The 25,634-nt window shown below is 42.7% G+C and overlaps 2 protein-coding genes across 4 annotated transcripts in view; one reads left to right on the top strand and one right to left on the bottom strand.

Annotated features, from left to right (window-relative positions):
• The window catches only part of Ssb (small RNA binding exonuclease protection factor La), a 13,051-nt gene extending 8,632 nt beyond the window's left edge, over positions 1-4,419 (top strand). For both annotated transcript variants that reach the window (XM_008837794.3, XM_008837795.3), the window contains exons 7-12: positions 1,377-1,448; positions 1,721-1,760; positions 2,790-2,930; positions 3,304-3,490; positions 3,583-3,702; positions 4,027-4,419. In XM_008837794.3, the coding sequence (XP_008836016.1) occupies positions 1,377-1,448; positions 1,721-1,760; positions 2,790-2,930; positions 3,304-3,490; positions 3,583-3,702; positions 4,027-4,115 (649 nt within the window). In that variant the 3' untranslated portion in view covers positions 4,116-4,419. The remainder of the gene's footprint in view (positions 1-1,376; positions 1,449-1,720; positions 1,761-2,789; positions 2,931-3,303; positions 3,491-3,582; positions 3,703-4,026) is intronic.
• On the bottom strand, positions 4,116-23,747 carry Mettl5 (methyltransferase like 5). Of its 2 annotated transcripts, XM_008837796.2 has the most exons (7): positions 23,040-23,728; positions 12,871-12,985; positions 12,144-12,325; positions 11,724-11,806; positions 6,329-6,380; positions 4,618-4,667; positions 4,116-4,219 (listed from the first exon to the last, which is right to left on the bottom strand). In XM_008837796.2, exons 1-7 carry the CDS (start codon positions 23,146-23,148, stop codon positions 4,181-4,183), a joined length of 630 nt encoding a protein of 209 aa, XP_008836018.1. In that variant the 5' UTR covers positions 23,149-23,728; the 3' UTR covers positions 4,116-4,180. The 2 variants fall into 2 exon arrangements, with proteins under 2 accessions (XP_008836018.1, XP_017654780.1); XM_017799291.2 differs by lacking the exon at positions 6,329-6,380 and having other exon boundaries at positions 23,040-23,747.
• Positions 23,748-25,634: the final 1,887 nt, after the last annotated feature.

The following is a 25,634-nucleotide window of genomic DNA, read 5'->3' as shown; positions in this document are numbered from 1 at the left end:
GAGAGAGAGAGAGAGAGAGAGAGAGAGAGAGAGAGAGAGAGAGAATTCATAAAGTCCTGAACACAGCTAGGCTTGGTTAATATTTGTCTGTTTTTATATAGGAATGAAATTGTGCCATCTTTAACTTAGGTGTTTATTTAACTTAAGCATTTTCATTGTTGGGATCAATGTGCTAGAACTGAATCATAACATTTTTTAGGCACTGACTGAAAAAAAAAAGTTACTGGCATCTTGAAAATGTGTGTATGGTGAGGGGAGTAGAACCACTAAAACCACCTAAGCATACGTGTGCTTACAAACTAAGCTGTAGAGGTCAAGGAAGGGCTTTAGAGTGGATCTCAAGATTTCTAAGTTATGGAGCGATGTGACATTGTGGTGGGACTTAGTTAACACTTAATAGCATTTGGTATGTAATAAGTATTTGCTGTGGATTGATCGTTTTCAGAGGATTGTGTTCTTAAATTTTGGGTTGGTTTGTTTAACTGCCTCTCAGATTATATTTAGTAGTTTAAATTTCTTTGCTTTATTATTTCATAAAGTATAAAATTTCAGAAGGTGGACTTGGTGGTGCATGCCTTTAACCCCAGCACTCGGGAGGCACAGGCAGGCAGACTGTAAGACTGTAAGATTGAGGCCAGCCTGGTGTACATAGTGAGTTCTAGGCCAGCTGAGGCTACAGGGAGACCTTGTCTCAAAAAGAAGTATAAAAATTTCAGGTCTCATTCTAATTATTGACAAGATACCTTTTTGTTGACTTTTATAAATGTGTGGTATATTAAATGTCTAAATTGTTGTTTGAAATTACATTAACTATTTTGCTTTAATGGGGTTTAGATACTATACTTTTTTTAATTTTATTTATTTATTTTGGTCTTTTTGACACAGGGTCTCCCTGTAGCCCCAAGCTGTCCTGGAACTTACTATGTAGACCAGGCTGGCCTTGAACTCACAGAGATCTGCCTGCCTCTGCCTCCTGAGTGCTGGGACTGCAGGCATGCACCACCATGCCTGGCAAATATTCTATTTTTTATTCTATGTATATGAGTGCATTTTCCTGCATTATGTAAGTGCACCCATGGCATACAGTACCCATGGAGGACAGAAGGTGGCAGTGGATCCCCTGGAACTGAAGTTATAAGGGGCTGTTAGCCACTATGTGGATACTGAGAATTGAACCTGGGTTCTCTGCAAGAGCTCCCAGTGCTCTTACCACTGAGCCATCTCTCTAGCCTCTAAAAATTAATTTTTTTTAATAAAAAAAAAGTTAAATGTGTATGATAGTATTCGCATTGTCAAGTCTTCAGCCATTCAAAAAATAATTTTCAGTCTTAACCTTTGTTCTCATGATCTTAGCCTCTGTGTTCTGTGTTCTTCAGGGAAGACTACTTTGCAAAAAAAAATGAGGAAAGAAAGCAAAGCAAAGTGGAAGCCAAATTAAAAGCTAAACAGTAAGTTTATTGAATTCATTGTGCCTTGAGAATTTCTTAAGCTTTGAGAAATTTAGGAGTAGTGGCTCTTAAGAAGAGCTGGTGAGTTTTGAAATGAGTGGTAACAGGTCTTTCTGTATTGGGAGTGAGACTTTAGGCTAAAGCTACCTTGATAATCTGGAATCCATGTTGCTGTATAGTTTGGTATTGAATAATCAGAATTTTAAGGACTGGCTTTGGTTATAAAGTGGTTTCGTGGTAAACACATTATAATTAAACACATTTATTTTTAGAGAACATGAAGGAAGACATAAGTCAGGAGGTGCTGAAATGGTAAGTCAGAATAACTTTTTTAAAGTTTTTATTTATTTCATACGTGTGTGCATGTAAACCAGTGTATTTGTCTGGAGGTCAGAGGACAACTTGTAGGTATCAGTTCTCTTTCCACCATTGGTCCTGGGTATTGAACTCAGAAGATCATCAGGCTTGGCAGCAAGTGCCTGTACCTCCTAAGCCATCTGGTTGGCCCTATAATCATTTTTTTTTTTATTATGGTTTTGTTTTGTTTTGGTTGTTTGGTTTTTTTGAGACAGGGTTCCCTGTACTTCCTGTTGGCCTGGAATGAAATATGTAGCCCAGACTGGCCTTGTTCAATCTTAGAGATCCTCCTGCCTGTCTCCCAAGTGCTGGGATTAAAGGTTTATGCCACCATGCCTGGCTTTTATTTTTTGACACAGGGTCTTACCATGTAACTCTGGCTGGCCTGGAATTGTCTATTTAGGCCAGCCTCAGTGCTGGGATTATTTTTCATTGTGTATATGTATGTGCACACAAGTGCAGGTATCATTGGAGGCCAGAAGAGGGTGTTGGATCCATTGGCTCTGGAGTCACAGGCAATGTAAGCTGCCCTATGTGGATGCCAGAACTGAATTTGGGTCCTCTGTAAGAACAGGAAGCGCTCTGAGGCACATTTTTAAAGTATGAAAATGTGTGTCATGCCTGGGATTGACCCACAATCCCCATGGTGCCTATGCTTAAGTATACCACTTATATTTCCATGACATTAAAATATATAAGGAAATCTATCAGCATCATTGCATTAGAGTGATACACAAATACTGTGATTATTAATTACTTTTAATAACCAGACTTAATGTATTTATGACTAAGTATCACTTATGGAAGGAATTAAATAAACTAAAATCCAGCCATTATAAAACAGGATGGCAAAGGAAAATACACTGTCAAACTGTATTCAAATACCATTTAAGTTTCTTTCCTTATATAGGTATAGAGTGGTTTGAGTCATTTTGGTCAGGTTGCTCTTAAGAAATCTTTTGATGGCCTTGTATATTTTCATAGAGATCTCTAGAAGGAAAAATTGGATGCTTACTCAAGTTTTCGGGTGACTTAGATGACCAGACCTGTAGAGAAGATTTACACATCCTTTTCTCAAATCATGGTGAAATAAAATGGATTGACTTTGTCAGAGGAGCAAAGGAGGTTTGGAAACATACCTTTTTTATCAATCAGTTTAAAACACTAAAGAATGTTATCGTTTAGAAAATAACTGGGGAAAGTTTTTATTTTTTTAATACTTAAAAAGAAAGCAGTTTTTAAATTGTGTTGATTAATATAGTTCCTGCTTGGTCATTTACTTCTTGTTCTTAGTCGTTTTACTCGATGTGATACCTGGTATTTTTTTGAATACTATAAATAACTTGGTATCAGTAATTGAAGTTTATTTTTAAAGCATTCTTTTTCTAATATTCAGTAAGATTCTTTGAAAATACTAACATGTTAATTGGGGAAAACTGCTTTGAGCAAAGACTACAGACTAAGAGTGCAACTTTCATTTTCTCTCCTTGATGTGTAGGGAATAATTCTTTTTAAAGATAAAGCTAAGGAAGCACTGGATAAAGCCAGAAATGCAAATAATGGTAACCTACAATTAAGGAACAAAAAAGTCACTTGGAAAGTGCTAGAAGGACACGTGGAAAGAGAGGCATTAAAAAAAATCATAGAGGATCAGCAAGAATCCCTAAACAAATGGAAGTCAAAAGGTCATTCTCATTTTTCCTTGAGTAAAAAGTTTAGTCAGTGTACACTTTTTTTTTTTTTTTTTTACTAAATTCTCAATTATGCTTCTCTATAGGTCGCAGATTTAAAGGTAAAGGAAAGGGAAATAGAGCTGCCCATCCTGGGTCTGCTAAAGGAAGAGTACAGTTTCAGGGAAGGAGAACAAGATTTGATGATGATGACCGTCGTGGTTCAGGTAAGTTTTTCCCAAGTCCTTTGATATTCTCATGAGAAAATTGTACTCTATAAGGCATTCTTTGCCAGAGAGAACAGAGATGTAGTTTTTTAACTTCTTTATAAATAACATTCATATATTATTACAGTTTTCTTTATGCTGTTTCACAAGTGAGGGTGTTTGAAAGGTAATCTTAGAGATCATAGTGTCTACTCAAGGAAAAGACCTTAATTTCATGAAGAGAAATTATTACTAATTTTTTAAAAAGCTGTTATTGGTACTTGTACTCAGTGTTTAGAGGAGTGCTTGCATTGAATTTAACAAAAATTATTATTTGTTGTATAGGACCAATGAAAAGGGGACGAGAAGGAAGAGACAGAGAAGAACCTGCATCCAAACATAAGAAAAGAGAAAATGGTGCTAGAGACAAGTAGTTTAGTAAACAACATTTTTATTCATCTTAGTTAGATTTTAAGCTGCTTTTTGTCTCTGGAAGCTTTTAAAAAGAAAACCGAATTAGGTCCACTTCGATGTCCACCTGTATAAAAGGAAAAATTTTTTTGTTGTTATACTTGTCTTTTTGTTGTTACCCAAATGAAAATTTTTTAAAATGTATAGTTCTGTTTGTGTTCGGATGATTGAAATATGAAAAGGAAAGTTCTTCCTCTTAATTGCCTTTGTAATATGAGAATGTATTAGTACAAACTTGTAAAATATATACTATATAAAAATAGCAAATAGTATTTTTTCCTTTTGTGCTCCTAAAACTTTTGATGAAGAACTTCAACTAGAATATTGGCTGTTGTGTATGGGCCCTTCCCACAATTTATCCAACCTTAGGCTTTCTGTTTATCCAGGCAACTAGCTAAGAGTGGAAGGGACTACTGCAAAGCTATTCAATACTGAATGTATACAGGCCAGAATTTGGAGACTTACTGATTTCTTTTTATGAAAACTGTATGATGCTGGCAGGTCATATCGAAGCTCTGTAAAACAAAAGCCATCTAAAGGTAAATATACATTTGCCACCGTTAAAATATATGCTGGTAGGCCTAACATTTTACATTTGTCACTTCGGATATATCCGCAAATAATGACCACAAGTAACAAGTGGCAATTTTAAGTTATAGGGAACAGTGAAGAATTAAGTGAAAAACGTTCTATGAAAATGATAGGACATTTCAATAGCTTGCTTAATTTCATAATAACAATGCTTATTTCAAAGTTTTCCTGTCTGGGTTTTAGTAATGATAGTAAGTCTCTAATTCTTAAAATAAGCTCTTCAGATGAAAGCCCATTTTTCATTTTCATTTTCTTTCCTTTATTATTATTATTTCGGTATTTTTGAGACAGGGTCTCCCTGTAGCTCCAGCTAGCCTGGAACTCAACTATGTAGACCAGGCTGTCCTCAAACTCATAGAGATCCACCTGCCTCTGCCTCTGGAGTGCTGGGATTGCTTGGATTAAAGGTGCGTGCCACCACACCAGGCCCTTCCTTTATTATTGATCAGTGTTAGGAAGGATAGGTAGCTGATTCCCGTCCTTCTATCTTCTAACATATTTGAAACCTATGGGCTTTCTAATTGTAATGTATTATCAAATCACTTACGAATCCTGTTGAAATCTCAGTGGAGCCCATAATTTTGACTGTATAGGTTCCATCAGCGTTAAAAACTGATGTTATGAAGACCACATGTGGAGTACCAAGGCTCTGGCTTAGTATGCCTTTGGGACTTTTTCAAAGTGTTCCATATTGCACTCTGTAGTATCAGTTGCATAAGTGATGACTTAATATAATAGGAAAAGCAACAGATCTTTATGAACAATTAAAGTAGATGCTCTAACACAAGGATGATTCATGGTAAGTTTATTGTGTAAGAACTGAACATTTTTGCTTTCTTCACCCTTGTGCTGGAGACTGAACCCAGGGCCTTGTGCATGCTAAGCAAGTAGTCTATGGTGTCCTCAGCCTTCGTTGCACTTTTTATTTCAAGTTTCAAAATGACTAGGATTATATCTAGCTTCTGTTTTTCCTTATGTGATGTTTGGCCGATATACCCAGTTCAGTAAAAAAAAGAAAAAGGTATCATATTCTGTCTGCCACCAGAAAGGAAAAGTTCAGTGTTGTTCAATTGTGTCTCAAGCAGACTGACTGCATTTTCCAAGAGTGGATTTCACACCAACTCCAAGCCTGTTTTTAACTCCATTGGTAAACTGGGACAGACACAGGTAAACCTTGATAAATGTTTACCTTACATTTACTGCATTTCTAGTGCACTACCACTCATATATATTTTTTAGCACTAGTACAAAAATTTTGTTGGGAGGCTGGGCATGGTAGTAAATAATTTTAATCCCAGTACTTGAGAGGCAAGAGGCCAGCCAAGGCTTCATAGTAAGAACCTATCTTTTAAAAAATTTTGGTTGAGCCGGGTATGGTGGTGCACACCTTTAATCCCAGCACTTGGGAGGCAGAGGCAGGTGGCTCTCTAGGAGTACAAGGCCAGCCTGATCTACACAGTGAGTTCCAGGACAGCTAGGGCTACAGGGAGACCCTATCTCAAAAAAGACCAAAAAAAAATTTTGTTTTTTAGTTGGGTAAATGCATATTGGCCTTTTAGGTAATTAAGGTTGAGGTTTATCTTACCTGCAATAATTTCTATCTTGATTTTCCATTCTGCAGCTTTCTTTTGAATATGCTAAATATAAAAAAGTTTCATGAGTTGATTACAATTAGGCTGAATGTGGTGGCACACATCTTTAATCATAGCACTCAGAAGGCAGAGACAGGCAGATCCATTTAAATGCAAGGCCAGTCTGGTTTATATAGCAAGTTCCAGGCCAGCCAGGGCTACATGGTAAGGTCCTGTCTCAAAAAACAACCTCCTCATAAGATTTAGCTTATATTATGTGTTATGAATGTTTTGACTACATGTATGGAAGTACTCCTGGTGCATACTGAAGAAGCCAGAAGAGCGTGTTCCCTGGAACTGAGCAGGCAGCACATAATTTTTGAAGACTTAACATTTTAGTTTAGCAATGACTTATTAATTTTTCTTTTTTATCCTTTTGGGGTTTTTTTGTCACGGGATCTTCCTGTAGCTCCAACTGGCCTGGAACTCACTGCTATGTAGACCAGGCTGGCCTCAATCTTACAGAGATCTGCCTGCCTCTGCTTCCTGAATGCTGTGATTAAAGGTGTGCTTATTTATTCAGTTTTCTGTCAGGATTTTTACACTGTGGCTTAGGCTGTATAGAACTCATGCAACCTAGGCTGGCTTCTAACTCCTGCCTCAGATTCCTCAGGTATGAGCCAACCGCATATAACTTGATTTTGCTGTTTACCTTTAAAAAAAAAAAATGCATATGTATGGATTGTAGCAGCTAGATAGTTTATGTTATAGCAAGTTGTACTGACTACATATCCTCAGGAAGGCCTGCTTGCAAGTTGAGCCCTTGGCTGGAGCATAGGAACTTAGATTTTGGGAGTTTCTACCCTTTACCCCATTGATAAGAGTGCCTCATTATACCTTGTTTATGCTGAATACCTGTCTTGCTTTTGGTTGTATGAGATTTTGATATGTCTAAGGAGGATGCTTATTTCAGTGTCCAATAAAAATCATGGGCACTGAATCTTTAATGAGTTTCTCTGGTTGACAGTATTCCAATTTGCTGTCATTTCATGCTTGAGGAATTGTGTCCTGTTTTCCACTGGAAGAAGGTTATATGGTTACAACTGGTTCTTCATTCTTTACCAATCTTTGTTTTTGCTGAGTGAGTCTGCTTCCATAAACCGAAGGACAGTATTCGTCAGCAGATACCCTATACTCTGTTGCTTTGCCAACATGTAAAATATTGTCAACCATAAGTATACATAATAGTCACATGTAGTCAGATGTAGCTCTGTTGGTAGAGTGCTTGCATAAAGCTAGGCGTGCTGGCCTATGGCTGTAGCCTCAGCACTGAGGAAGTGGAGGGAGGAGAATCAGGAATTCAAGGTCAATCTCAGTCACTAGTTCAAAGCCATATTGAGACCCTGACTCAAGCAAAAAACCAAAAATGTGTGTGTGAAGCAGGAAGTGATTTTTAATTTTTTAAATTGATTTTTCATATAATGAATTTGTTGTATTTAGATCCCTCCCCTATCTGCACCTCTCCCTTACAACTCCCCACCCAATTTCATGTGTGGGGGTATGCCTGTAGAGTCATATTTGTGTCCCCAAATGCCCTTTGGTGTGGTTCATCCACTGGAGCTTGGTCAACCAAGACACTCACCCTGCAGAGGCAGGTGGATCTCTGAGTTCAAAGCCAGCCTTGTCTACATAGTGAGTTCCAGGACAGCTGGGGATACAGGGAGACCCTGTCTCAAAAAAAGAGATTGATTCTCCCCCTTCTGGCAGCCATCCATTGCCTGTAGTTCCTCAGATAGGGTTGGGGTTTCTTTTTTTGGTCTTTTTGAGTCAGGGTCTTGTAGCCGTAGCTGGCCTCGAACTCAGAGATCTGCCTGCCTCTGCCTCCTGAGTGCTGGGATTAAAGGCTCGTGCCACTACACCCAGCAAGGGTTGGGATTTCTTAACTACTTCCCCAAGTCTATGCTAGAATTTTGTCTGGCTTGAGCTTACATGGGACCTGTGCATGCTGTCACCACTGCTGTGAGTTCATAGGCGTGACTGCCCACCTATCTGGATAACTGCTGCTTTGTGATCATCTACCACCTCTGGCTCTTAGAGTCTTTCCACTGTCTCCTACAATGATCCCTGAGCCTTTGACTTTTATATTTTTAGTGTTCATTTTTATTTGTGTGAGTGGGGTTTTGAAGGAGGGTGTGCTGGTACCACTTGTGTAGAAGTCAGAGGCCAGCTGTGGATTCCTGGAACCAAACATAGATGTCAGGCTTGGCAGCTAGCTGTTTTACCTGCTGAGCTAACTCACTGGCTAGAAATCCTAATTTCAAGGCCAGCCTCAGCTAAATAGTGTGAGACCCTGTCTCATAAAAATAAACCCTTTGTAGCTGGGCATGGTGGTGCACGCCTGTAGTCCCAGCACTTGGGAGGCAGAGGCAGGTGGATCTCTGTGAGTTCAAGGCCAGCCTGGTCTACATAGTGAGTTCCAGGACAGCTGGGGCTACAGGGAGACCCTGCTTCAAAAAAAAAAAAAAAAACCCTTTGTGTACGTGTGTGTAGTGTATTTTTTAAAAAAATTTTATGTGTATGAGTGTATTGCCTGCATGTATGTGAGTGCACCTGTGTCGTGCAATGCCACCAAGGTCAGAAGAGGGCTTCAGATTCCCTTGGAATTGGAGTTAAGGATTGTTCGGAGCCTCCATGTGGGTGCTGGGACTCGAACCCAGGTCCTCTGCAAGAGCAGTCAGTGCTCTTAACTGCTGAGCCATCTCTCTAGCCCCAGTGTATTTCATTTTAGCTCTTGATTTTACACATTCACTTTTTGGTTTTGTGGGTTTTGGTTTTTGAGAAGTGGGCCTAGAACACACTAGATGAGTGCCTGCATGTATGTATATGCACCACAAGGGTGCCAGTGGAGGCCAGAAGACAGTGTTGGATGCCTGGAGACACAGATGGTTTTAAGCCACTATATGGGTACTGGGAACTGAAACTGGGTCCTCTGCAGGAGCAGGAAGTGCTCTTAATTACTGAGCTATTTCCAACCCCTACTTTTAAAAAACATTTACTTATTGAGGATAGGTATGTGTATGTGTGTGCATGTGAAGTCAGAGGACAACTTTTGGGGAGTTGGTTCTCTCCTTCCACTACTTGGGTTCTGGATGATTAATTTTAATTGTCAACTTGACACATGAACCACCTGGAGAGCTGGGAGTGGTGGCACATGCCTTTAGTCCCAGCACTCCAAGTGCAAAGGCAGGTGGATCTCTGTTGAGTTGAAGGCCAGCTGAGGCTACAGGGAGACCATCTCAAAAAACCAAAACAAAACAGAACCACCTGGGAAGAGAATCTCAATGAGTTTCTACAGTAGGCTGGCCTGTGGGCATGTAGAGGATTGTTTTGATTATGTTAATTGATATGGGAAGAACCACTGTGAGTGGCACCATTCCCTGGGTTTGGACCCTGGACTATACAGAGTAAGCTGAGCACTGACTTGTATGCATACATTTTTTTTTTTTTCTCTTGGGCTCTTGACTCTGGTTGCTTCAAGTTCTTGTCTTGGCTTCACTGCTCTGATGGACAGTAACCTGGAATTGTGACCTCAAGTCCTTTCTTCTGTAAGGTGCTTTTTGTCAGAATATTTTATCATAGTAACAGAAATGAAACTGGAATACAGGGATTGAACTTAGGTCATCAGGCTTGGCAGCAAAACACCTCTATCTAGTAAGCTATCTCACCTACTTCCTGAGCATTTATCCCAGGCTGGCCTTGAACTCCCTGTGTAGTTGCAGATCACCTAGAACTTCTAATCCTCCTACGTTTATCCCCTAAGCACTTCACTACCATATCTGGTTTATGGTATGGGGAACAAATACTAAGGTTTTGTGAGACAGGGACTCTTGTGTCCAGGTTGGCCTGGAACATCCTTTGTATTTGAAGATGACCTTGAATTTTGGATCCTCTTGCCTCCATCTTCCCAGTGCTGGGATTACAGACATGTACCACCAAGCAACTTTATACTTTTTTTTTTTTTTAAGCTTATAGGTTGCAGTCTATCATTAGGGGAAGAACTCAAGGCAGAAAGAACCTGGAGGAAGGAAATGAAGTAAAAGACTGCTTACTAGCTCAAGTTCATGGTCAACTACCTTTTTTTTTTTCTTTTTTTTTGGTCTTTTTGAGACAGGGTCTCCCTGTAGCCCCAGCTGTCCTGGAACTCACTATGTAGACGAGGCTGGCCTTGAACTCACAGAGATCCGCCTGCCTCTGCCTCCCGAGTGCTGGGATTAAAGGCGTGTGCCACCACGCCCGGCGCAGTTTTATGCTTTTAAAATTATTTTTATTATTTTCATTGGTCAGAAGAAGGTGTCAGATTCCCCTGGAACTGGAGTTAAGGACGGTTTGTAGCCGCCATGTGGGTGCTGGAAATTGAACCCGGGTCCTCTGCAAGAACAGTCAGTGCTCTTAACTGCTGAGCCACCTCTCCAGTCCCAATTTTATACTTTTAAAAGGGTTATAAATGATGAGAGATGGCTCAGTGGTTAAGAACACTGGCTACTCTTGCAGAGGACCCAGGTTCAGTTTCCAGCACACAGGTGGTGACCCGTTGTTTACTCCAGTTCAGAGGATCTGACACTGGCCTCTGGGCACAAGGTACACTTGGTATATTTACATATAAGCAGGCAAAACACTCAAACACATAAAGAATGGATGGCTCAGCAGTTAAGAATACTCATACACTTAAATTAAAAAAAAAAAATTTAACTCATTAAAATCTAAAACAACAGAAACATCCAACCCTTAATCCCTGCCTCAAGTACTTGGGGTTGCATGGTGGCACTGGGACAAAAGGCATGAATTAACTAGGACTCAGGCAAACAAGAGCCCATCAGGCTTCTCTGCTTCTGAGTTATGGTCCCTTTACTGTCAAAAGGTCTGTCTGAATATATTTTGTTAATTTTTTTTTTTTGAGACAGAGTCTCCCTGGAGCAATACCAAACTGGCCTTGAACTCATAGAGATCCATCTGTATCTGCCTCCCGAGTGCTGGGACTATAGGCCTGCAATGCCACACCCTGCTTTCAAAGTGTTTCTTAAAAAAGGAAACAAAGACCAAAATTACACTGTTTGGTTAAAAAATAGGGTAATGTAAATTTAACTGCTGAGCCATCTCCAGCCCCCGAAACTCATGAATTTTAAAATGACAGTATTATTGGTTGGTATGATGGCTCAGTGGGTCCTTGCTGCTAAACCTGACAATTTGAGTTCTGAGTTCAATCCCTAGGACCCACATAGTGGAAGAGAACCAAATCCTGCAGGTTGTCCTCAGACCACACACTTGCCATGGCACATGCATACATACCCACACACACCATCAATCAATAAATGTAATAATAAAGATGGCAATATTATGATTTGAGCTTACTTCTCTAGTTGAGGATTTGTGTAATGAATATACTGCTGTTCTTGCCATTTCCAAAGCAGTCTTTAGAAAAGCCATATCCATCCCTGTGAAGAGTGAAAAAGAAAGTTCCCATTATGCATTTCTTATCAAAGTAGATTAAATGAATAGGATTAAGTAGCATTTTTTTCCCACACTCTAAAATCATTACTTCAAAGTGGGTTTTTTTTTTTTTTTTTTTGGTCTTTTTGAGACAGGGTCTCTCTGTAGCCCCAGCTGGGCTGGAACTCACTATGTAGACCAGGCTGGCCTTGAACTCACAGAGATCCACCTGCCTCTACCTCCCAAGTGCTGGTATTAAAGACGTGTACCACCATGCCTGGCTTGAAATGATTTTTAAAATTTGTTCTACAAATATACCTTTTTTTTTTTTTTTTTACTAACCTTTATTGTTTTTGGTTCCAAAGGGAGGGTTCATAATTACTGTATCAAATGACTTGGGCATTCTATTTGATAATGAGTACACATCACACTGAATCATATCAACATTTGTTAACTCAAATTCTTCCACATTCCTATTAAATATTTCCAGTGCATCTTCATCTATGTCAAATCCAATACACAACCTATAATACAAAATATACATAAAAGAGAATTTATGGGCTCCCAGTCAAAACAAAAGTATTTTATTGTATTTTTCAGCCCATTTGACAAAATTAGAGTGTTGTTTTTCTTTTTTTGGTTTTTGTTTTGAGATAGGGTCTCCCTGTAGCCCAGCTGGCCTGGAACTCACTATGTAGACCAGGCTGGCCTCAATCTCATTAAGATCCACCTGCCTCTGCCTCCCAAGTATGGGGATTAAAGGTGTATACCACCTCATGGGGTTTTTAGGAACAGAATATCCCTATGTAGCACTGACTTACTATGTAGACCAGTCTTACCTCAAACTCACAGAGATTCACTTATCTCTGCCTCCCCAGTGCTGGGATTAAAGGCCTGTGCCACCACCCCTGTCAAGTGTTGTTTTTCAATAGTCTGGCTTCCCAGTCTGGCAGGAATTGGAAACTTAGGTTTGTATAAAGGGGGAATAAAAATGTGTTGTCATTTTTCTTATAAATTTTTTGATCTGCCTATTCAAAAAGTATTCAATTATCAAAACTGGATCACTTACCCTGCTCCTAACATTGCAGTTCCAATGCTAAGTACTCCACAGCCACATCCTAGATCTGCAACCACTTTATTTTCAATGTCATCATATGTGTTATGGATTGTATAGAGCATGCATGCTAAAAAAAATTATATATATATATAAAGAAGAACAGTGAGTAAGTTAGCAAGTGCATTATTAAAATCCATTGCAAATGACTAAAATAATTATCCCCTGCATCGAAAGCCAGGTTATATTTAAAATATAAGGCGTAATAACTTGTTATATAGGAAGAGGCACAACAAAGGAGGGCAAGAAACATCAGTGGTTCCCAAATGCTAGTCCCTGCTGACATTGCCAAGAGTGACAAAACTATGACCAATCTCTTAAGTAAAATGAGAAAAAAGTCAGGATGTTTTTACCCATCTTTAGCCGATTCAAAACACTGCTCTACTCACATGAATAAACAGATATATGGTCTTTTCCTTTGATGCTGAAATATTTTTTTGAAATATTATTTTAACATATATCCTTCTTTGTCAAAATATAAATGTAGTAACCCAGTATCAATCTCCATTTTGAAATTTTACTGAGCTGGGGCTGGTGACATGGCTCTCTGTGGGCAAAAGCACTTGCCACACAAGCCTAATGACCTGAGTTCAAGCCCCAGCACTCATGGTGGAAGGACAAAACCAACACCTGAGTTGTCCTCTGACCTTCACACACATGCCGTGGCATGTGCACACTCACAATACACACACACAAAATAGCATCGGTGTGATGGCTTGGCAGGAAAAGTCCTTGTCTCTAAACACAAGGCCTTGAGTTTGATCCCCAGGATCCACATGGTGGAAGGACAGAACCAATCCTGTAAATTGTCTGGACACCACACATGTTTCATGATGCATATGCTCCCCCCATTTTAAAAAATTAATAGATCTGGACATGGTGGTGCATGCCTGTAGTCCCCGCACTTGAGAGGCAGAGGCAGGTGGATCTCTGTGAGTTCAAGGCCAGCCTGGTCTACATAGTGAGTTCCAGGACAGCTGGGGCTACAGGGAGACCCTGTTTCAAAAAGACCAAAAAAACAAAATAATAATAATAATAATAATAGAAATAAAATACAAAAATTTACTGACTTGTGAAGTCTATAAATCTAGGCATCATTAATGTCAAATAAACACTAATAATAAAAAGGCACAGTAGCTGGTGAGATGGCTCTGTGGGTAAAGGCACTTGGTAACAAGCCTGACAACCAGACTTCAATCCCCAGGACCCTTATGGTGGAAGAAAGAGAACTAAGTCCCAAAAGTTGTCCTTTGACTTCCACTGGAGTACTGTGGTATGTGCACATCCTGACACACAAATAAATAAATGTAACTTAAAAAATTAAGGAGCAGAGAGCTTTTTTCAAGAAATTTACTACCAGAATACCAACCAACTTCAACACCCACAATATGGTCTTAGACATTATCTATTGATACATGTAGAGACCTGAGACCTGATAACAGAAATGATGATCAGAGTGGAAGTGGCCAAGGTCAGAAAATTTCAAACACAAGGCTCTTAGATACACAGGAGGTTAAGCATGAATAATACCACCAATTTTTCCTTGTGCATATCTGAAATCAGCAAACGCTACTGACCATCACATATGCCCGAGGATCCAAAACTTTTATTAAAACAATTACAGGGATATCTCAGACTTACTGTTACCTTGATTATTGTTGTAGGTATTAGAGACTTTGAAACTGAGAGACCTGAGTGACTCCATCTTGGATAAAACCTCCATAGAACTGACCCAGCCCTGGGCCCTGTTCCAAGAAAAACCACAATACTTGGAATGGATAGAGAACAACTCCCCCACCAATGGTCAATTAACCAGGGACAGGAAAGTACTAAAAGTCCAGGTATCTTTTCAGATTTCCTGAAGCCAGCAGTTTATGGTTTGGCACTGAGCTGCAACCAATCAGATGCCAGGCTGAAGACCCCCTCCTCCCCTACTTGCTGAACTTGCTGAAATAAACCTATAAAAACCTCTGTCTCCCAAAGCAAGGGGTCTCACATCTGAGATCCACTGAGTCGGTGACAGAGTGGACCCAAGCTTAAGCTTGTAACAATAAAAGAACCCTTGTGTATTTGCATCGGTCGGCTCCTTGGTGGTCTTTGGGGTCTCTCGAACTGGGCACAACATCTTGGGGGCTCATCCGGGATCCCCAAGACCCCCCCCCAAGGACCCCCGAACCAGAGGGTTCTTGGCTGGCCAGTAAGTGTCTGTTTCTAGTTGTACCTGTCTGTGTCTGTCCTAGCTTTTGTTCTGAGACTCGAGGCAAACCTGTGAACAGTGTGGTCAGGAGCAGTTGGAGCGGACGTGCTAGATGACCGTGACCACAGAGGTCTGGAAGACATTCCAGACCTCGGCAGAGGGGACGGAGGGCCCCGGACTCGGTTGATTCCTGTGAAAGGACAAGGTGGGTCACTCCTGTGGCATGGCAGTTTGCCGCTGTCCTACTTTCAGTTTTTCTTCTGCATGAGCAGGGGAATTTGTTACTTGGCTTTCTGTGTGTCTTTCTGACTCTCTGTTTTGTCTTTGGTTGTCTATTTCTCTGTGACTAAGACAGATGCAATGGAACAGACTCCTTCTAACCCCTGGACCTGGTTCTTACACATTTTGGAGAGGTTAAGACTCGAGCCCATAACCTCTCTGTTGTTGTCAGGAAGAATAAACTAATTACTTTCTGCAGGTCTGAATGGCCCACTTTCAACGTGGGATGGCCCTCGGAGGGAACCTTTGATCCTGCTGTCCTTAAAGCAGTTGAGAAAATTATTCTTCAACCACATATGGGATACTTGTATCAAATATCATACGTAATGGTCTGGGGAGATTTAGTTAATAACCCCCCTCCTTGGGTCAAGTCTTTTCTTCCTTTACAGAAAACTGAGGTGCTAATGGCTGCAGAATGGAAAATGACAACCCAGAAAGCACCTAAACCTGAAACCAAACCATCAGTACTGTCACTGTACCCTGTCTTACAGGGAAGCACAGAAAAAGATCTACTTTTTCCTCCCCCTCCTTATCCACCTCTTCCACAGGAGGTACCCCCTCCAGAACTGGCACCCCTGGTATCAGTTTCTTCACAGGCACAGGGGGGACCAGCTCAGGGGACTAGTAGAAGGGCAGCAACACCGGAGGGTCCAGACTCTACTGTTCTACCCCTCAGAATCACCGGCCCCATGGATGAGGCTGGCAACCAGCCTGATAACTGTTGGCCATTTGCCACTAGTGACCTTTACAACTGGAGAACCCAGAATGCTCCCTTTTCTGAAAATCCTAAGGAGCTTATTAATTTATTAGAAACTGTCTTATTCACACACCAACCCACTTGGGATGATTGTCATCAATTATTACAGGTCCTGTTTACCACAGAAGAAAGGGAACGTATCCAAACAGAAGCCAGGAAGTTAATTCCTGGCAATACTGGTGTCCCTACTACTGACCCAACACTGATTGATGCTGCCTATCCACTGATCCGGCCTGATTGGGATTATAATACTGCAGAAGGTAAGGGGAGGCTTCTGGTTTACCTCCTGGCTCTGTTGGCAGGTCTCAAAGTGGCTGCTCTTAGGCTAACTAATTTGGCACAGGTATACGATATTAGGAACTAAATGAAAGCCCAGCTGCATTCTTGGGGCAAATAACGGATGCCTTCTGCAGGTACACGCCATTAGACCCGGAGGCCCAAAGATAATGTAGTGGCAGTGGCCATGGCTTTTGTTAACCAGTCGGCTCTGGATATAAAGAAAAACTCCAAAGAGTAGAGAGACTGGGTAAAAAGAGCTTAAGGGATTTAATAACTGTGGCCAAGAAAGTGTACAATAATAGGGATAGTGCAGAGGAAAAAAAAAAAAAAACAGATAAAGGCAGAAAAAAGGCAGAACAAGGACCTGGCAAGGATTCTGCTGGCTGCCACTGCAGATCCAGAGGACCGGCGGAGGGGTCTGAGACAGACAACATTGGGGAAAGGAGTCTCTTGCAGTATGTGGATGACCTACTTGTGGTGGCAGACAGCCAAGAGGTTTGCATGGACAGCACAGAATGCCTGCTACAGACGTTGGGAAGCCTGGGCTATCAGGCCTCTGCTAAAAAGGCCCAAGTATGCAAACAACAGGTCCAATACTTGGGCTATATACTCAAAGAAGCACTACTGGTAAAAGATGCTGACAAACTGACTTTGGGCCAGAACTTGACAATCACCACACCACATGCAATTGAAGGAGTTTTAAAGCAGCCTCCGGACAGATGGCTAAGTAATTCCCGTATAACCCATTATCAGGTATTACTTCTTAATCCTGCTAGAATCACCTTCCAGGTACCAGTTGCCCTGAATCCAGCCACACTCTTGCCAGGTGTGCAGGGGCGGCTGTAGTATCATTAACCAGCATCATTTGGGCAGAGCCTCTGCCCACTGGCACTTCGGCCCAAAAGGCTGAACTTACTGCCCTAAGACGCTGGTATTGGAAAAGGACAAAAAGCTTAATGTGTATACAGACAGCTGATATGCCTTTGCCACCACACATGTTCATGGGGCAATATATCGGGAATGGGGCTTATTAACGGCAGAGAAAAGGACTGTCAAAAATAAAGAGGAAATCCTAACATTGCTGAAGGCTCTCTGGCTGCCAAAGAAATTGGCAATTATCCACTGCCCGGGTCATCAAAAAGGGGATGATCCTATTTCCCAAGGAAACAATCAAGTGGATCAGGCGGCTAAATAGGCTGCCCTCCAAATTGACTCAATTTTGGTCACCACACTAATTGACACAGGTGACCCAAACCTCCCTGAAAAGCCCAGATACACTGGGGAGGACCTAAAATGGATAAAGAGACTGCTGAGGACCCAATGCCTGGAAGGATGGTGGAGGTCAGCAGAAGGGAAGCTGATCCTCCTGGAAAAATCCCACATGGGCATCAAGAGGACGCAGGACTTAATTTGACATGCCAAAGTAAAAATCAAGGATGCTAATTATTTAAAGACATTGTGAATGGCTGTAAAGTTTGCCAACTCACTAATGCGGTGCCAAATATTAGAAACCCAGGAATCAGACTTCGAGGGAGAAAAACCTGGAGCCTATTGGAAAATGTATTTCACTGAGATAAAACCTGGCAGGTATGGATACCGTTACTTGCTAGTCTTTGTAGATACTTTTTCAGGATGGACTGAAGCCTTCCCTACTAAACATGAAACAGCTCAAATGGTGGCAAAAAAGCTGTTGGAAGACATCCTCCCCAGTGCAGGGGCCTGAGGCAGAAGGCAGAGGGAAAAAAGGCCAAAAGAAGCAGCTGGACCAGCTTTAAAAGACCGTTGGTGGGCCCCCACCAACTCCTGTATCTCATCTCAACACCTGGACCTGCTATGAGGAAGAAAAACCACACCCCGCTGGGGGGAGGAGATTCCTGCCCCTGGCCCTGCCATGTGGGCAGAGGGAGATAAAAAATGGAAACTTAACTGATCGGGGAAACAAAAACCTAAAATGCTAATTGGTGGACTTATAACTATGACCAATCACATCTCGGGGGAGGATGGGGGGCAAAACACCCAATACTCACAAATGTATATAAACACCTGCCTGCTGCTTAATAAATGAGATCCTGCAAGACAGACTCCCTGCCTCCTTGGTGGTGCCCCGGGAACGGAGGGTTAGGACGGCAGCGCACTTGCCTCTCCTCGGCCCTCATCCTGCTGCTTGCGGGAGTGGGGGGGAAGGCCCCGCACCCAGGTATGGCTTTCCACAGATGATAGGGTCAGATAATGGACCAGCTTTTGTGTCCAAGAGTGTCCAAGATAAGTCAGAGTCTGGCCACAGTTCTGGGGATTGATTGGAAACTACATTGTGCTTATAGACCCCAGAATTCAGGACAGGTAGAGAGAATAAATAGAACTCTAAAAGAGACCTTAATTAAATTGACCTTAGAGACTGGCGGTGACTGGGTGACTCTCCTTCCATTCGCCCTCTATCGAGTACGTAACTCCCCTTACCAGATGGGATTAACCCCCTTTGAGATCATGTTTGGAATGCCCCCTCCCATTATTCCTAACCTCCAGGCAGAAAAGATTATAGCTTAAACTACGTGCTCTTTATGAGACAGGACCCCCTTCAGAACCTCATCGCTATTGACTCAGTGACTGGGTCTATGTTAAGAGGCACTGGCAAGGATCCTTGAGCCACAGTGGAAGGGACCCTATGTCATCCTACTGACCACTCCCACAGCCCTCAAAATGGATGGTGTAGCATCATGGATACACCACACACATGTACACCCAGCTGACCCATTCGCCGTAGAGGACTACAAACCCCCAGCTTCAGGATCGAGAGTTTCAAAGGACCCCAACAATCCACTCAAGCTAAAGCTCACCCGATTTTCAAACTGTTGACTGTATATACTCTGTTCCCCATGATAGCTGCTCCTGCTCCAGGAAGCCCGCATCAACCTATGAATCTTGACTTGGGTCCTCCAAGATGTAATAGGAGGTAATATATTGTTTCAGATCTCCCAAGTAGCGCCTCCAGCTACTTGGTTCCCAACTCTGCACTCCCGTTTAGATGCTTTCTTTTATTTCAATCCTAAGGGAGGCGCACATCCTCATGCTCTAACTAACTCTCCAGGACCATACAGAAAACCAGGCCAGTTCTATGTTTGCCCAGGGCCTGGAACTCCAAAATACAAGTCCCAGAGAAACAGGTGTGGAGAGGATAGCGCTACTTACTGCACTCGATGGGGCTGTAAAACAACGGGACACATATGATGGATGCCTCAGGGAGGAGATCTTATTAAGGTAATGTGGGAAAAACTGACACTCACTAATCCTCATAAAAATGGAAGGCTCAATATTAGTTTTACTGAAGAAGGAAAGAGAGCCACCGGCTGGGAAGTGAAAAAAATTTGGGGAATAAGACTATGTGGGTTGGACTGAACCAGATCCAGGAACTTTATTCTCTATTCAATTGAAAGTAAGAGTTCCTCAGTACCAGACCCATTCAGTCCCCTTGGGACCAGGTGCTGTTTTCAAGGTTACCCCAGAATCAATCTTGTCAACCACAGTGGCCCCCTCAAATAATGGTTATTCTGACAGCCATGGCCTTCCTATAGGCGACACTGACCCCCTTTGGTCACTAATGGTCCAGACTTACCAGGTACTCAATGATACCAGGCCAGACCTTACCTCATCATGCTGGTTATGTTATTCATCAAGGCCCCCATACTATGAGGGGATTGTAGGAAACTCCACCCTAGTGCCGGACTAAGGCAGCTGTAGATGGGCTCAGCAGGAAGGAATCAGGCTTACGCTACAAGATGTTTCAGGATGAGGGTTATGTATAGGCATGCCCCCTCATGAGTACACTGCCCTATGCAAGCAGACTCTTCCAGTGCTGGCCAGTAACTCGTACTTGCTACCACCAGATCAAGGATGGTGGGCATGTACTTCAGGATTAACCCCATGTGTCCATTCTAAAGTTCTTAATCATCAGATTTTTGTGTTCTAGTACAACTAATTCCCTAGAATTATTTATCACTCAGACCAGGATATAAATAGGGCCCTGACCTGGCAAGGACCCCTTCACCGGAATCATCAGGAAAGAGAAGTTGTTACTGCCATCACCCTATCCGTTCTGGGATTAGGACCGGCAGGAGCAGGTATAGAAATTTCAGCCTTAACCTTACAAAGCCAAAACTACCATAGCCTTAGAGCCACAATAGACATGGACATCCAGAACTCAAAAAAGTCTATTTCCCATCTACAAGAATCCCTAACCTCCTTGGCAGAAATGGTTCTGCAGGAGAGGCCTAGACCTGTTGTTCTTGCAGCAGGGAGGCCTCTGTGCTGCCCTTAAGGAAGTGCTGTTTATATGTAGATCACTCTGGGGTTGTCAAAGAATCCCTGGCCAAGGTGAGAAAAAGTCTGGCTCAAAGAGAGAACAAATATAGGGCTAAACAAGGATGGTTTGAATCCTGGTTCAATAGCTCCCCTTGGTTGACCACTTTGTTTTCAACCTTACTTGGACCCCTCCTCATTCTGATTACGCTCTTAACTTTTGGGCCTTACATTTTAAATAAATTGGTAGCTTTTATAAAAGAGTGGCTAAGAGCTATCCAGCTAATGGTAATGTGAACCCACTACCAGTCCTTCCAGAGTCTGGGTGATAAAAACAACATGAGATGAGGGAGCGCCCATGATTGGGTCCCCAAGGTACTAGTCAGAGGGGGGAATGAGAGACCTGAGTGACTCCATCTTGGATAAAACCTCCATAGGACTGACCCAGCCCTGGGCCCTGTTCCAAGAAAAACCACAATACTTGGAACGGATAGAGAACAACTCCCCTGTCTTTTTGAGACAGGGTCTCCCTGTAGCCCCAGCTGTCCTGGAACTCACTACGTAGACCAGGCTGGCCTTGAACTCACAGGGATCTGCCTACCTCTGCCTCCCAAGTGCTGGGATTAAAGGCATGCACAACCCCTCCTGGTTAGGAACTAATTTTTTAAAAAATTAGATTTCACAACAAAATCCTACAGCCAGAAGACTGTAAGAAGTCATTTCTAAATTGTTAAAATGGGGTCTCTGTAAAAGGCTTGCCCTGTAAGTATCAGGACCTGAGTTCAGATCCCCAGCACCGATGTAAAAAGCCAGGTGTGGCAACACATGCTTATAAACCCAGTGCTAGGGAGGCAGCAGAGACAGGAGGAACTCTGAGTCTTGCTGGTTAGTCAGTCTAGATGAACTGATAAACCATAGGTATAGTGAGAGACCCCCATCTCAAAAAACTAGGTGGAGCTGGGTGTGTGCCTTTAATCCCAGCACTTGGAGGCAGAAGGAGGCCAACTTGGTCTACATAGCCAGTTCCAGGCCAGCTGGGGCTATAGTAAGACCCCGTCTCAACCCCAACCCCCCCACCCACTCAAATTTTAGGTGGAGAGCAATTAAGGAAAACACCTGACGTCAACCTCTGCCCTTAACATGTACAGATACAGGAACACATACACACACACTAAATATGTAATAGAGAAAACTGGCCTTAAAAAGTTTAATGCAAATCTTTGGTTGGAGCCATGACCATTATTGTGGCTTTAAACCCATATATGTGTATATATTCTCCATGAATTTTATTGGTAGCTTAGCGATAACTTTGGTTTTAAAAAATATTTTATGTGTATGAGTGTTTTGCCTAAGGTAAGTGAACCACATGCATGCAATGCCCACAGAGGCCAGAAGAGGGTGTTGGCTCCCCTGGAACTGGAGTTACAGATCATTATTAGCCACCAAGTGGGTGCTGGGAATTGAACCTAGGTTCTCTGGTAGGACAGCAAGTCATCTTAGCCACTGAGCCATCCTTCCAGAAACAACTATTTGTAAATGGAAAAGATTCCCCCTTTGCAGGTACTCCCAGCAAATGAACTTTGCTAAATTTTCTCAACTATCCTGGTACCACATGTATCACTTGAGTTGGTCTTCATTCTCTCCTACCCTCTTCTGGTATTAAACAAGAGGCAATTTGTTAAAAATTGAAATCCATCCTCATCTTTCTATAAACATGTACTCTAGTTTCTAGTAGCATGTCTAGGGCAGAGAGATTAGCACAAGCATCTTTGCCCTGGAAATTTATTACAATAAGAAACTGATCAGCAGGGCGCAGTGGTGCATGCCTTTAATCCCAGCACTGAGGAGGCAGAGGCTGCGGATCTTTCTGAGGCCAGCCTGGTCTACATAGTGAGTTCCAGCCCAGCTGGGACTACAGGGAGGCCCTGTCTCAAAAAATTTTTAAAAAAAAGAAAAAGAAATTGATCCTTATTGAGCAAATATTTAGTGCACTCCTAACTGGTACCAAGCTCTCTAGACACTGGAAATTCAGGTGTGAACAAGACTAACAAATTCCTTGCTCTCAAGAATTTACAGTGTGGTGAGAGAAACTAAAAAGCTGCCTGACAGTGCTAATGGGTACTCTGAAAACCAAACAGTAAAAGATAGTGTGGTTGGGGTGGGCATGTGGGTATGTTGGGGTGTCAAAGACCTCTTTAACGTCATAACTCCTCGCAGGGTGAAATTTCTCTAGACAATCATTCTATCCAAATTACTGTCTATTTCCATCGTGGACTGGATAGGAATAACCCCAGAAGAATGGTGAACCGGCTGCCCTACCTGCAATGTGCGGCCTGGTGGGATACTGTTCTAGAAGTAACTTGGGTTTTTCGAATCCATCCACTTCTTGCAGGCGACTCTCTAGTTCCTTAAACCTTAATTTCTTCATTTTCTCTTTTTAGTGTGGGCTCCGGGCTTAACGCACAGGACTTGCAGGGAACTCTCTAAACCAGACCCTTCCTTCCTAACCACGGCGTGTACTTGGAGGGTCGGCGCAGGCGGGGGCGCGCAGAGGACGCGGGGACTTGGCACTCGGAGCACACAGGCCTCCCAGGCACTGCCCCGCCACCGGCTGCTGGGAGACTGGCGCGCGACCTCTCGCTAGGCGACTTCCCGTGCGACGTCCGGACAGTTCCCCCAGGCGACCCTCACCGCAGCGCCGGAAGAGCCGCCGCGCACGCGCGCACCCAGCGGCTGGGTACCCAGCTGCAACCTGTGCCGGTCGACTGGGTTCCGTGCCCGCCCGAGTGTTTTTTGATCCGCCACTGGAGGAAGCAGCTTGTGTCTTAGACCTCGCCAGTGGAGAAGCCCGGAACTCCAGCTTGCCTGCTGCCTAGAGGCATCACGGTGGGGAGAGGAGGAGGGCGGCGCGTGACGCAACGGGAAAGCCACGCTTGCTTTATATACAGGCCAGTGTGACCTTTTGCTGCGTTTCCCTCGAAGCTTCTCAAAAAGTAATGATCTACACCCACCTTTCCTTCCTTCTCCATTCCCAAGCCCCATTTTGTGTCCCCCTTCTGAGTCACTTGTGTCTCTTAACTCCCAAGGGGGTCAGAGAAACGCTCCGAGAAATCTAAGCAGTTTTTGTTTTTTTTTTAAAAAAGAATAGCCTGGGCGTGGTGGCGTACGCTTTTAATCCCAGCCCTGTGGAAGCAGAGGCAAGTGAATCTCTGAGATCTAGGCCAGCCTGGTCCACATAGCGAGTTCCAGACCAATGGGGGTTGTGTAGTAAGACAGAATATTGGGGAAGAATATGGCGGAGAATGAGATGAGGCTCATCAAAGTGGGAAATTGTAGTGGATTGTGGAGATAATGGAAGTTTAAGAAGTAGAAACTACAAAAAATGTTAAATCCAGGAGGCAGAGGCAGGCAGATCTCTGTGAGGTCAGCTAGAGCTACATAATGAGCACATGTATAAAAAAAAAGGTATAAAAGTGTTTTTAATAAAAGGTTGGAGGAAAGTTTTGTTTTAAAACATACATTTCAGTTATTTGAACCTAGAATTTTGTGCATTTTCCTCTTAATATTTCCAATCAGATAGGAGCCAAGAGCTCGTCTAGAGTCTATTTTTGTAGATTTTATTTATTTTTATTTTATGTGTATGAATGTTTTTGCCTGCATGCATGTATGTTAGGTACAACATGTGCATGCAGTGCTTGTGGAGGCCAGAAGAGGGCACCGATCTCCTGGAACTGGAGTTTTGGATGATTGTTGGCTGCCATGTGGTGCTGGAAACTGAACCTTGGGTCCTATGGAAGAGCAGGTTAAGTGTTCTTAACCTCTAAGCCATCTCTACAGATCCCTTAAAATTGTTTTTGTTTGGTCTAAATTCTAATAGAATGCAGACAGCAGGAACTGGAGAGATGGTGCAGCAATTAAGAGCACTGGCTCCTCTTGCAGAAGACCCAGGTTGGAATCACAACCTCTATGTGACCACTAACAACTTTCTCTAACTCCAGTTCCAAGGAACCTCAATGCCCTCTTCTGGCCTCAATGGGCATTGCATGACACGGGTGCAAGACTCATAAACAAATTTTTAAAAATTTAAAAAAAGAATGCAGACAACAGAAAGAGAGGTGTTTAAAATACAGGAAAGGTCAGTTGTGCTGATGCATGCCAGTAGGACATGCTGAAGAGGCTGAGGCAGGAGGACCAGGACCTGGGCTACATCTTGCTGGGTCTGAGAGTATACACCTTTAATACCAGTATTTAGGAGGCAGAGGCATGAGGACCTCTTGAGTTTGAGCCCAATCTGGTCTACATAGTGAGTTCCAGTCCAGACAGAGATGCACTGTGAAACCCTGGAGAGACAGAGAAAGTGAGAGACAGACAGACAAAGAGAGAGAGAGAGAGAGAGAGAGAGAGAGAGAGAGAGAGAGAGAGAGAGAGATCAGCTGCCAAACCTGATGATTGAGTTTGATTCCCAGGAGGAGAGAACCTGTTTCTGAAAGTTATCTTCTGACTGCCACAGGCAGGTTGTGGTGCATGCTTGCTCCCGCCCCATCATGTACACAGAAATAATAATAAAATTAAAAAGAAAAGCTGGGGCCGGAGAAGTGGCTCAGTGGTTAAGAGCACAAACTGCTCTTGCAAAGGATCCAGGTTCAATTTTCAGCATCCACATGGCAGCTAACAACCATCCGTAAGGGATCTGATGCCTTCTGACCTCCATGGACATTGTGTGACACGGGCACACTTACACACATGCAGGCAATACACTCATACACATAATAATAAATAAAAAAATTTTTTTGTCTTTTTGAGACGGTCTCCCTGTAGCCCCAGCTGTCCTGGAACTCACTATGTAGACCAGGCTGGCCTTGAACTCACAAAGATCTGCCTGCCTCTATTTTTTAAAAGTTGAAGTCAAGTTGG

This window comes from Nannospalax galili, unplaced genomic scaffold, assembly GCF_000622305.1.
Source record: "Nannospalax galili isolate Female #2095 unplaced genomic scaffold, S.galili_v1.0 scaffold1398, whole genome shotgun sequence".
NCBI lineage: Eukaryota > Metazoa > Chordata > Mammalia > Rodentia > Spalacidae > Nannospalax > Nannospalax galili.
This window is presented reverse-complemented; position numbering and strand designations above follow the sequence as displayed.

Excerpts from the sequence above, each read along its gene's own strand:
- Mettl5 (XM_008837796.2), bottom strand. The coding sequence starts at position 23,148 with ATGAAGAAATTAAGGTTTAAGGAACTAGAGAGTCGCCTGCAAGAAGTG. Across the intron at positions 11,807-12,143 it reads TGGAACCAAAAACAATAAAG|GGATGGATATGGCTTTTCTA; the intron begins GTTAGTAAAAAA and ends CACTCTTCACAG. Across the intron at positions 4,668-6,328 it reads CAAGATAGAAATTATTGCAG|AGCTTCGATATGACCTGCCA; the intron begins GTAAGATAAACC and ends TTTGTTTTACAG.